The sequence below is a fragment of the Drosophila mauritiana genome, chromosome X (genome assembly GCF_004382145.1).
Source record: "Drosophila mauritiana strain mau12 chromosome X, ASM438214v1, whole genome shotgun sequence".
In the NCBI taxonomy this organism is placed as follows: domain Eukaryota; kingdom Metazoa; phylum Arthropoda; class Insecta; order Diptera; family Drosophilidae; genus Drosophila; species Drosophila mauritiana.
In genome coordinates, this window is record NC_046672.1 from 13,660,863 (window position 1) to 13,674,201 (window position 13,339).

At 33.9% G+C, this 13,339-nt stretch overlaps 1 protein-coding gene across 2 annotated transcripts in view; it reads right to left on the reverse strand.

The window, feature by feature from the left end:
• LOC117146718 (AMP deaminase 2) overlaps positions 1-8,858 on the reverse strand; it is a 33,265-nt gene extending 24,407 nt beyond the window's left edge. Inside the window, exon 1 of one of the 2 annotated variants that reach the window (XM_033313151.1) lies at positions 8,376-8,858. In XM_033313151.1, the coding sequence (XP_033169042.1) occupies positions 8,376-8,499 (124 nt within the window). In that variant the 5' untranslated portion in view covers positions 8,500-8,858. The remainder of the gene's footprint in view (positions 1-8,375) is intronic. The other variant, XM_033313155.1, reaches the window with a different exon arrangement.
• Between the last annotated feature and the right edge of the window lie 4,481 nt (positions 8,859-13,339).

The following is a 13,339-nucleotide window of genomic DNA, read 5'->3' on the forward strand; positions in this document are numbered from 1 at the left end:
AGTGTTTTTGCAAAAAAAAATATTTCCGATTGGAATTTTCATCATATCTTGGCTAAATATGGTCATAAAGCTAAAAGAATAACTGTTTTGAGCAGCTAATTACCAATGCTAACGATCCCTATCACTTTTTGCAGAATTTAAGAAATTTGATTTTCAGGTCATTTTTTCTCATTTTTTGTAAGGGGTTACATCATCAAAATTTGCAAAAAATGGCGAAAAAATAAATTTCCCAAGTTTGAACACAGTTTGATTGCAAATTTAATTACGAGCTCAACGAGCTATGATATTCTATGGTGAGACACTTACTTTTAAAGTTGTGGCCAAAAAACGGAATATTTTATTAGTGAAATTTTAAAAAGTGTTTTTGCAAAAAAAAATATTTCCGATTGGAATTTTCATCATATCTTGGCTAAATATGGTCATAAAGCTAAAAGAATAACTGTTTTGAGCAGCTAATTACCAATGCTAACGATCCCTATCACTTTTTCCAGAATTTAAGAAAATTGATTTTCAGGTCATTTTTTCTCATTTTTTGTAAGGGGTTACATCATCAAAATTTGCAAAAAATTGCGGAAAAATAAATTTCCCAAGTTTGAACACAGTTTGATTGCAAATTTAATTACGAGCTCAACGAGCTATGATATTCTATGGTGAGACACTTACTTTTTAAGTTGTGGCCAAAAAACGGAATATTTTATTAGTGAAATTTTAAAAAGTGTTTTTGCAAAAAAAAATATTTCCGATTGGAATTTTCATCATATCTTGGCTAAATATGGTCATAAAGCTAAAAGAATAACTGTTTTGAGCAGCTAATTACCAATGCTAACGATCCCTATCACTTTTTGCAGAATTTAAGAAATTTGATTTTCAGGTCATTTTTTCTCATTTTTTGTAAGGGGTTACATCATCAAAATTTGCAAAAAATGGCGAAAAAATAAATTTCCCAAGTTTGAACACAGTTTGATTGCAAATTTAATTACGAGCTCAACGAGCTATGATATTCTATGGTGAGACACTTACTTTTAAAGTTGTGGCCAAAAAACGGAATATTTTATTAGTGAAATTTTAAAAAGTGTTTTTGCAAAAAAAAATATTTCCGATTGGAATTTTCATCATATCTTGGCTAAATATGGTCATAAAGCTAAAAGAATAACTGTTTTGAGCAGCTAATTACCAATGCTAACGATCCCTATCACTTTTTGCAGAATTTAAGAAATTTGATTTTCAGGTCATTTTTTCTCATTTTTTGTAAGGGGTTACATCATCAAAATTTGCAAAAAATGGCGAAAAAATAAATTTCCCAAGTTTGAACACAGTTTGATTGCAAATTTAATTACGAGCTCAACGAGCTATGATATTCTATGGTGAGACACTTACTTTTAAAGTTGTGGCCAAAAAACGGAATATTTTATTAGTGAAATTTTAAAAAGTGTTTTTGCAAAAAAAAATATTTCCGATTGGAATTTTCATCATATCTTGGCTAAATATGGTCATAAAGCTAAAAGAATAACTGTTTTGAGCAGCTAATTACCAATGCTAACGATCCCTATCACTTTTTCCAGAATTTAAGAAAATTGATTTTCAGGTCATTTTTTCTCATTTTTTGTAAGGGGTTACATCATCAAAATTTGCAAAAAATGGCGGAAAAATAAATTTCCCAAGTTTGAACACAGTTTGATTGCAAATTTAATTACGAGCTCAACGAGCTATGATATTCTATGGTGAGACACTTACTTTTTAAGTTGTGGCCAAAAAACGGAATATTTTATTAGTGAAATTTTAAAAAGTGTTTTTGCAAAAAAAAATATTTCCGATTGGAATTTTCATCATATCTTGGCTAAATATGGTCATAAAGCTAAAAGAATAACTGTTTTGAGCAGCTAATTACCAATGCTAACGATCCCTATCACTTTTTCCAGAATTTAAGAAAATTGATTTTCAGGTCATTTTTTCTCATTTTTTGTAAGGGGTTACATCATCAAAATTTGCAAAAAATGGCGAAAAAATTAATTTCCCAAGTTTGAACACAGTTTGATTACAAATTTAATTACGAGCTCAACGAGCTATGATATTCTATGGTGAGACACTTACTTTTTAAGTTGTGGCCAAAAAACGGAATATTTTATTAGTGAAATTTTAAAAAGTGTTTTTGCAAAAAAAAATATTTCCGATTGGAATTTTCATCATATCTTGGCTAAATATGGTCATAAAGCTAAAAGAATAACTGTTTTGAGCAGCTAATTACCAATGCTAACGATCCCTATCACTTTTTCCAGAATTTAAGAAAATTGATTTTCAGGTCATTTTTTCTCATTTTTTGTAAGGGGTTACATCATCAAAATTTGCAAAAAATTGCGGAAAAATAAATTTCCCAAGTTTGAACACAGTTTGATTGCAAATTTAATTACGAGCTCAACGAGCTATGATATTCTATGGTGAGACACTTACTTTTTAAGTTGTGGCCAAAAAACGAAATATTTTATTAGTGAAATTTTAAAAAGTGTTTTTGCAAAAAAAAATATTTCCGATTGGAATTTTCATCATATCTTGGCTAAATATGGTCATAAAGCTAAAAGAATAACTGTTTTAAGCAGCTAATTACCAATGCTAACGATCCCTATCACTTTTTGCAGAATTTAAGAAAATTGATTTTCAGGTCATTTTTTCTCATTTTTTGTAAGGGGTTACATCATCAAAATTTGCAAAAAATGGCGAAAAAATAAATTTCCCAAGTTTGAACACAGTTTGATTGCAAATTTAATTACGAGCTCAACGAGCTATGATATTCTATGGTGAGACACTTACTTTTAAAGTTGTGGCCAAAAAACGGAATATTTTATTAGTGAAATTTTAAAAAGTGTTTTTGCAAAAAAAAATATTTCCGATTGGAATTTTCATCATATCTTGGCTAAATATGGTCATAAAGCTAAAAGAATAACTGTTTTGAGCAGCTAATTACCAATGCTAACGATCCCTATCACTTTTTCCAGAATTTAAGAAAATTGATTTTCAGGTCATTTTTTCTCATTTTTTGTAAGGGGTTACATCATCAAAATTTGCAAAAAATGGCGGAAAAATAAATTTCCCAAGTTTGAACACAGTTTGATTGCAAATTTAATTACGAGCTCAACGAGCTATGATATTCTATGGTGAGACACTTACTTTTTAAGTTGTGGCCAAAAAACGGAATATTTTATTAGTGAAATTTTAAAAAGTGTTTTTGCAAAAAAAAATATTTCCGATTGGAATTTTCATCATATCTTGGCTAAATATGGTCATAAAGCTAAAAGAATAACTGTTTTGAGCAGCTAATTACCAATGCTAACGATCCCTATCACTTTTTCCAGAATTTAAGAAAATTGATTTTCAGGTCATTTTTTCTCATTTTTTGTAAGGGGTTACATCATCAAAATTTGCAAAAAATGGCGAAAAAATTAATTTCCCAAGTTTGAACACAGTTTGATTACAAATTTAATTACGAGCTCAACGAGCTATGATATTCTATGGTGAGACACTTACTTTTTAAGTTGTGGCCAAAAAACGGAATATTTTATTAGTGAAATTTTAAAAAGTGTTTTTGCAAAAAAAAATATTTCCGATTGGAATTTTCATCATATCTTGGCTAAATATGGTCATAAAGCTAAAAGAATAACTGTTTTGAGCAGCTAATTACCAATGCTAACGATCCCTATCACTTTTTGCAGAATTTAAGAAAATTGATTTTCAGGTCATTTTTTCTCATTTTTTGTAAGGGGTTACATCATCAAAATTTGCAAAAAAATGGCGAAAAAATAAATTTCCCATGTTTGAACACAGTTTGATTGCAAATTTAATTACGAGCTCAACGAGCTATGATATTCTATGGTGAGACACTTACTTTTAAAGTTGTGGCCAAAAAACGGAATATTTTATTAGTTAAATTTTAAAAAGTGTTTTTGCAAAAAAAAATATTTCCGATTGGAATTTTCATCATATCTTGGCTAAATATGGTCATAAAGCTAAAAGAATAACTGTTTTGAGCAGCTAATTACCAATGCTAACGATCCCTATCACTTTTTCCAGAATTTAAGAAAATTGATTTTCAGGTCATTTTTTCTCATTTTTTGTAAGGGGTTATTCTATTATTCTTTTATTTATTTTTGTAATTACCAAATTTGCGAAAGTGGCAAAAATTTAGGATTTTTAAATGTAAATGCTATTCAAATGAAACATAATATACACATAATTTTAGGTAAATTTTAGAAATGATTTGGCCAAAAGACGGACCTCATTGGTCAAAAATGCATTATACTTTGCCACGCTTTAAATTGATTATGGAATTTTTGATTTGTCAACTTGAAACCACCTACATATGCTCATTTATCATTGTCAAATCGGTTCGTTAACTCGAGTATGATTCATAATTTCTACATAATGCTTATAGACCACAAAATTAATGACCCATTTTGGCGATGTTTCGATCGGATCGATCGACAAGTGATAAGTACGATAGGGCTGCCTCCTTGACACGCCACTTCAAGTTCGTAGTTTGCTATTCGTATTCTGGTCTGGTAACTTTCCTCTATTAGGAGGGCTCGGCTCGATTTGTTTAACGCCCTGTCAGAAGTGCTTATCAATAGCCCCCAGATGGGAGCCAAAATTGGAATTGGAATTGGAGTATCGGTATCAATGGTTAGCGGTGGGTTGTTAATAACCCATGTGAAGTTTTTTCAGCTTTTTTTTTTCTTTGATAGCTTCATAGGAGAATTGGTTTGTTCAACCTGGTATTTGTGCACTTTTCGCCATGTCTGCAAGTCATTGTCAGTTCATTTGCCTTATTTGCCGAGTGTGCGATATGCAAACAATCATACATATACTATACAAATGAATATCTATATATATGCTTATGTATATATTATTCATAGGTATATATAGAAAGATGGGCATTCTTATAGACGTGCATATATGCGTTTGTTTATCTGTTGTACGTTTTAATTTATTATTCGATTGTGCTTAAGCTCATTTCATTTTATCTCGATATATTTTTGGCAACGCTCTTTGTTTTGTGTTTATTGACCGAATTGCGAACTTATTAATTGTTGCGTTCGGGATTTTCGTGGTTTTTTTTTAAATATTTTTTTGTATTTTTCTTGGGCAAAGTGCCCACTGAGATGGCCACTATTGATTTTCACATGAAAATATGGCCAACTTTCTGCCGCCGTGACTTGCGTAATGGCAGCCAGGAAAAGTCGGCAAAAGAACGACCTTAGCCGCGGCTATACTTTCGACTTTCCGCTCGATTCGACTTCGCGCCGACAACTGACTCTGATTTTCCACTCAGTTTTGGTCGCTTTGATTGGAAAATCTGCCACACGTATATGTTATAATAAGCTATGGCTATAAACAGCTTTATTTGGCATGACTATCTGCATTTAGTCTTGATTTCCGCCGTCGGAAAAGTAAGAGAAAAGCCAGTCGGAAAAGAGAAGGCTGAGCGTAAGAAAAGCCAAGAGAGTCGGCATTTGTGTTGTCACAAATAAATCATTTAGGGGCTTAAACAGTACAGGCATATATGTAGGGGTGGGAAATGCAGTATTGTTTTCTTTTTGCCGCCCGCCTTTTTATTATTATTATTTGTTTCTAATTGGAAAACCCTGACCTATGCCTACGATGGACAGAAGCCAGCTGCCGTGGGCACAGTGCTGGCTAACAATATAGCACCAGGTGATCTTGATTTGAAACAAAGGATAACTTAAATTATTAATAAAATGTTTAGTACATGTGCTTGCCTTTCTAGTTGTAAAATCACATTTTAGAGCCCCACTAAGGTACATTTTATCTTAAGTTGTAATTATGCGAATGGATCGGGACTTTTGCCATTCGGTTCCATAGTTTCTCGCGCTGATTGCACAGAACACATTTCTCATAAGAGGCGGACACATGTCGACCAAATGACTGCCCCAATTGAGTGGATGATGATATAAGTATTAGAATGGGATCTGAGCACTAGATGGGCAGATAGTAGATAATAGACCCGGTACCGATTCCCACGAATTATGAACGCGCACGTTCTTATGTACATACATGTGCATTCATATACATCTGTGTGTTTGAATGCGAATCGCACTCAAATTTGGATGTTGTTATTCACCAAGTGTATTTATAGACCGATAAGAGGAGTAATTCCGCGTACTCGTGTGTACAATTTTAGTTTCATAATTCTATCACTAACGTATATCAATGATAAGAGAAACGTCAACATATGTGCAATACAAGATTGGCTCCTTACGATTTGATTTATAAGTAGTTACAAATAGATAGGAATCACAAGAATGAATAAACTTGTAATATGTTTAATATGTTTTTTTTACTGTGCAAAAGTAGCTGGCATATCTGAGTTGCTGATAAGGAAACATAAACAAGAAGAGGAAACGTAGAGAAGAGGAACAAAATAAAAGAAGTAACTGTTTCTTACAATATAATTTTAGCTATTATCGTTTATATTATGTAGATTATAGCCTAGTGATATTGGTTTTCCGACCATTCCCCACACGGTAATCTGAGTTTTGGGCTATATACTATATACTTATGTTTTATTTTTAATAAATACCTTTACCACTTGAAATACCATTTGAGTGTGAAAGAATGCCCATTTCTGCCCACCGAATGGCCACGTGGTGTTCGGGGCATCCATAAATTTAGCTGGACAAACAATAAACCCGCCCTGCCATGCTCTAGATTAGATTAAAGTCGTTGGACTGCACAATTCAAACGGAGTTGGGTTTCAGGTCCATGGGCTCTAATATTTTCCCTGGGGGGTTGGGTTTCGGTTGGATCATCACCTCCAATTCGCTTCTGCGAATCTTCCTAGCGATGAGTCAGTGCAAATAGAAGCGGCTAATTGGCCCACATACAGTCTGGCCCATAAATATAAATGTGTCTGTCTGTCGCTCTGCCGTCGCATGAGCTCGCCTCATGTTTAACCAATTTTCTAAATGGCTTCGTATTTGCTGTTAGTTTTGCCCATTGCGTTTGTTTGCTGCATCAACAGAAACGCAAAAATGCGAACCAAACAAGCGGAAAGTAAGTAAAATGCAGCACTTAAACTGTATGAAAACAATAAAAAAATGTTACATTAAAGGTATGCAAACACGGGACAATGTGCACAATCTGCACTGCAAGAAAAAAAGAGTAATCGCACTAATCAAGAGATGGAATGAATGAGATTTGTGTGCATACAAGGGGGAAAACCAATGTTTCGTGCAAATTACTAAGATTTATTACCAACTTTTCTTGGCCGAGAACATTTTGACCCAACAGAAAGCGGAAAATCGAAACTAGAATGACGTCATCTGTGGACCACCAACACACACGCACGCACACACACACGTACAGCTTGACATGCAACTCTGTGCATGGGAAAAGAAAGACGAAGATAATTGAAGGACAGCATAAGGGATTCTTTGTCAAAGGAGCCCCCCATCATCTTCCACATGGACATTATCATTATCATCAGCATTATCATCGCCATCAATGGACAAACTATAGTATGCATAGTGTACTTTAGCCAGATAATTTATGCACAGTTACCAGCACGCCTTTTTCTTGCCGACTGATTAAAATAATTGCATGTCATAGCGAACACACACACACACGCATGCACGCTGTGTGTGTGAGAGTTTCTTTAGACGTGGAAGTGGAAATATTTCACGGCGATGACCAGTAAACGAGGTAAACGAAGGCGCAAAAGTCAATGCATCCGACACACACACACTCGCATAGGCATACATTTCACACACACGGATGCAGGGGCGCAGGGGGAAAGGGGCGTGGTCGGGGGTCAGAAGCTGTCCCTCAAGTAAATGCTCCCTGTAAACTGTTAACATTCACGTAGGAGGAACAGAAATCAACTACAAAATAATTTTAAAGTGCTTAAGTTGTATCATCATTATGTTAGGAATAAGCGTTATTTTTAAAGATACAAAAATAAAACTAACCCCTAAAAACATGACTGCCTACGCCACTGTTTTCGTTAATCATTTGTAATGCAAAATAAATGCAAAATGAGAACGGCGAAAATTGGTTTCTTTTGAAACCAATCAAATTGTTTGGCTTCGCAATAGTGCAGCATGCATTCCACAAATTAAATTGCACAAAAGTGCAATAAATATGCAGATGAGTCGGCAATATATATTCACGAACAAAATGCAAAGTGATATTGCCGCAGTGCTCCATTGTTCGAAGATATTGCTATTGTAATTTGAACTAAATATGCTTTTAGCTAGTGAAATTTAGTACAAATTTCAGATGATCTAAATTTGATCGGCTTGCTGTAAACTATACACCCAGTACACCCACTGAGCCGGCAGCTGCCACGCCCACAGTGGCACACTTACCGCCTTTGCGCTTCTCGATGCGACGCATCGTGGTGCAGCCCATGTCCATGTCCATCTCCATGTCCGTATCGAATCCGAAGCTGCGATAGCCCTTGGCACTCAGTGCGTCCGCGTAGCTCTGCATAGCCCGGCGCTTGCGATGTCCTTCGGACCGGGTTCGATCCGGTTGGAATTCGAAAACGAGCCTCTCTCGGAGCCTGCGGAACCTTCCGGATGGATTCGCAGAAGGTGGGACTCGAAACTCAGGCTAAATACGCAGTCACTTTCGAGTTTGGCACTCTACAAACAACTAACTACCTATCGCTGTCTATATAAGTTTTTTGTTTTCGTGGTACTCACACACACTCGATGGTAAAACACTATAAAAAAATGCAAACAACAACCACAACAAACGGTGGTAAGAACAATAATACTGCTATTTCGTGTGCGATTGTAATAAAATTGGCGATTAACTTCTGTTCGGTGCGAATTTTTTTTGCGACTAAACTTTGTGAGCCAGCTCGCAGTGTGACCAGAGCACGAGCGATTGAGCTTGCAACTGTGACAGCGTAAGCTTAAGTTTCGCACGTAAGCGAGGACATGAACCAGCAATATATGTACATATGTAAGTACTGATACTTACCAGTAAAGTCAAGAGCTTTGCACTAAGCACATCTGGCAGCACTGGCTAGGTGCGCGCTCAAATTTAAAATTGTGCAAATTAGAATTAGCTTTCAATTAAAACAGATTTTGATTTTTTTAATGTATTTTATTTGCTTGTTGTTTCTTTTTATAATGTAATGCATAAAAATGGTGGTGTTTTGTTTTGTTTCATAAAATAAAACCAATAAACATTTCACTGTACTAGTGGAATACAAATAAGTTTACTTGTACACGACAAATAGTTTTTCTTGATTTTCACATTAAATTTTTGCATTCATTAATTGAGTGACAAAAAAAATGTTCGTGTTTCAGTAGTTTTCATTTTGGTTTTCTCCTTCTTTTTTTTTGTTTTTTTTTGGTTTAGTCGTCGTAAATGTCTTTGTATAAGGAAACGCAAAAGATCTCCGAACAAGTTTGATTTTTGTTGCTTGTTTTAGTTCTCAGTTTTTACTTGGTTTCATTTTATTGGAACGGCTTTATTGAACTTTTGTTGTTGTTGTTTGGTTGCATATAAGTAATATTTGTTTATCGTTTCCCTTTGCATTTCGCATTAAAAACATTAATTCTTTGGCAGGCATTGCATTTCGTAGTTTTGTAAAAGTTTTCCTTCTAAATCGTTCTCAACGCAAGATTCGAATTCAAAACTGAAAAACGTAAGATTCGAAATATCTGAGAGATGTGAAAAAAATGGTTCATTTAATTTGATTAGTTCCATTTCAAATATTTTGGTTTTCCATTTATGTCCTGTTCAATTCATTACAATTTTGATTTTGTTATCAAATACACATCAATACGTTGGTAGTTTAAAAATTGTGTTTTCTTTTATGCGTTTTCGCTTGTTTGTTTTTTTTTTTTTATTTTGTCTGGTTTTGGTTTTGTGCTAAATTACATTTTAAAAATATGCTTAATATTTTTTGTTTTTGGTTTTTTTTCTGCTTATTTTGTCGCTTTAGTTTTTTGGTTTTAAGTCAAAGACACGAAAGTGAAAGAGGTTTTTGTTTTTGGTTTACGTCTGTTTGCTTAACTTATTATTTTGTTTACTCTTGGTTTAGTTAATTTTTTAGTGTAATGTGGTTTTGCATGCGCTTAATTTTAAAACACCGAGAGTTTGCTCAAAATTGTTAATGTTTTTGCTTTTCTTTCCGAATGAAGTTTTAAATATCGAAATATATATGTATATATATAAATTTTTCGTGTGTTTTCGCTAATTTTTCTTGTTCTTGTTAATTTTATACGTTTTGCCATTGTTTTATTGTATTTTTTTTTGCATTTCTTTTTCCGTTTTTGCTTTTTTTGTTAATTTTATTTTTGGTTTAAAAACACCGAAAGCTTAAAATTTAGAGATTTTCCTAAAGTGTAAATTTTTTACAATTTTCCCCAATACATCTCTGGCCTTTTTCTGCTGTTTGATTTCTGTTTTGTTCTCGTTTTTGTTGTGGTTGCGGTTTGTTTTTTTTATCTGTGGTGTCTCGATTTTCTGTGTCAACGAAGTAAGGTTGAATTGAACCGAATAAAATAACCCACTACACTTTTCGTTCACATTTCCCGTAAAAAACCATTAAAACTGTAGAATAGAAATCTGTTTGCTTGTAAAGCATATTGCTAAGCTCCTTCCGCTTCCGTTACCGTTCCGTTTTTCTGTTTCTGTTTCCGCTTCCGTTCCCGTTTCATTTCCGTTTCCGCCTTCGTTTCCGTCCCCTGCTCTGCGTACCGTTCAATAAATAGGTTAAGGAAAAAACTGTATCACATTTTCAATTACGTCTTTGTTCGTAGCACCTTCATAAACATACTCTCAACCCACCTGACCCCTAACCCATGACCCCTGACCCCTCTCTTTCTCACTTCCGTTCCCCCCACTCTCCCTCTTAGCCCCCCGCCTATGTACAGACCTCTAACCTACCATACAGTTGGAGAAAAAAATTGCGCTTCGGATTTTATCACAAAAATAATTACAACTCTGTGCGAATGCACCCAACTCTACGCCCTGCCACGCCTAAACTAACATTGCTTCTAAGTCCCATCTGTAAACCTTAACCTTGACGCGATGAGTCTCGAATTGGTTCCATTAATTCCGCACCTTTCACACCCATATTTTCATATTTTCCCCTACTCTCTCGCTTTCCCTCGTCCGCTGTGCACTCGAAGAACTCAAATGAATCCATAGCCCATATATTGAAGTGGAAAATATAATGGTGATTGCAATTCCCCGCCAATTTAAAGCAACCCAAAGAGGCACCTAAAACTATGCGTGGAAATCCTTCACTTCGTCCTTGCAGACTGGAAAATCAAAGGAGATTTCGCATCTGAACCACCCATTTGACCAGTTTTTTTTTCCTATTCAAAACTGTAACTGTTGTAAAAGTTGTTGTTGGGTTTGATGAAAAATGTTCGTATTGTAATTGGTGGTGAGAATGTCGATGAGATGATGATGTCAAAAATCAGTCTCTATTGCAATTTGTTCTATTTTATGTGGGCTTGCTCTATTTCTGGTTCTCAGTAAAAGTGTTAAATATTTTATTCGAATTGTTGCATCTTTGATTTTAGTTTTCATATTTGTTTTCATCATTTTGTTTTGTAGTACACCTTAGAAAAATATCACATTCTTTCTTCGTTCGTTCGAGAGACATTTTTATGTGCTTTTTTTTTGTTTGTTTTTGTTTTACATTTTGTTTATTTTGCTATTTCGATTTGTATGTATTTTTAAAGTTTTATTTACACATTTAGGTTTTCCTTTGCACGACTAAAATATATAAAATTTAAAAAATATTTGATTGAGGTCATTTCAGAATTATTGCTAAGTATTTCCTCCCATTTGCAAATTGCCACACCAGCTTTTCAACTCCAGCCATTCAACTCCGCTGCCATCCAATCGCTTAACCACTCGAATTTGATCTAAAAATGTTTTCCTTAGTTGCATCTTAAGTTTCGTATAATTTGTAGACACCGAATCTCTTGTTTATGTGTATATAAAAAAAAAAAAATGTTTGAAACATTTTCCATTGTTTCCGCATCTCCTACGACTTATAAACCTTATAAACCCCTATAAATATTTAAAGAGACACGACAGCTAAATTTTAGAGCTTAGGTGAGAGACTGTTGAGAGAGTAGGAGAAATAAATACAATTTACTTTAGTTTGGTTTAGTTTCCTTTAGTTTGCTCACAACATCAACAATGAAATATTATACTTTATAGATTTTGTTTGAGGGACTCTTGTCTGGTATTCTGTAAAAATCTCAAAAAGACGCCTAACACCGAAAAATATATTGCATGTACTACATTTTATGTTTATTATGCTTCTGCTATCCATTCTTCATTTTCGTTTTTGCAATCGCCTTGGTTTTTTGTATATTTTGTGGTTTTCTTTTTTGAGATGGTATCCATTTAATGTATTTACATACATGAGTTAGTTGCTGTTAACAATTTAATTGGTTTTAGACAAGTTAAAATTGTTTTTCATCGTAACGAAATCGTCGTTTCATTTCTTTCCATTTTGCTCAACACTAAAATCAAAGTGTATCCAAAACTGATTAAAATGATTTTGACTACAATATAGAACATTGTTATATGGGTATGCATTTTTCATTTTCCTCTTCTTTTTTGCAAGTGAAACCTTGAAATTGTCTTAATTTCATGAAATCGTAGTTTTATTTTTGTTAATGTGTATTATTACGTTTAAAACTTTCATGTATTTTGCTAAATGATCTGGGGACACCCAAGCACTAAAGTAACTGATGTGGTTTGAATCAGGATAATAAAGCTTGCGGTAGGACTTTCTCTTTAATTATGCTAGGAATTGCGACAGGGTAAACATTATGTGTAATGCATTTTGCGAAATCCATGATAATGAAACATACATATGTATGTTTGAAAATATGAAACAAATGGCATAAATGTCCCTATTTTGGGTGTCCCTGGTGGTGAGTGTACGTGTGGGAGTGGAATACCATTAGTTTTTATATATGCTAGAATATATTTTTGTTTGGTTGAGTTGCTTTCGCGTATTAGTCAAATGAACAACATTTATATTTATTTTTTTGGGCTTTTCGGGGTTTTTGGGTTTTGTTTCAAAATATGCACGTCAAGTGTATAATATGATGTTTGTATATAATGTATGTATATATATCTATTTATATAAGTAATAGACACCGAAAACCACGTGTACATTTATGTATCTGTATATAGATATATTCTATGTATAATATTTGGATTTCTTTGTTATGCTTTTTTTTCTATCCGTTTCCGTCTTATTTGGAATTTTCTCATCGCTTTCGCCTGGTTGTTGTTGCTGCGCTTTAAATCTAGGTATATCAATAAATATTGT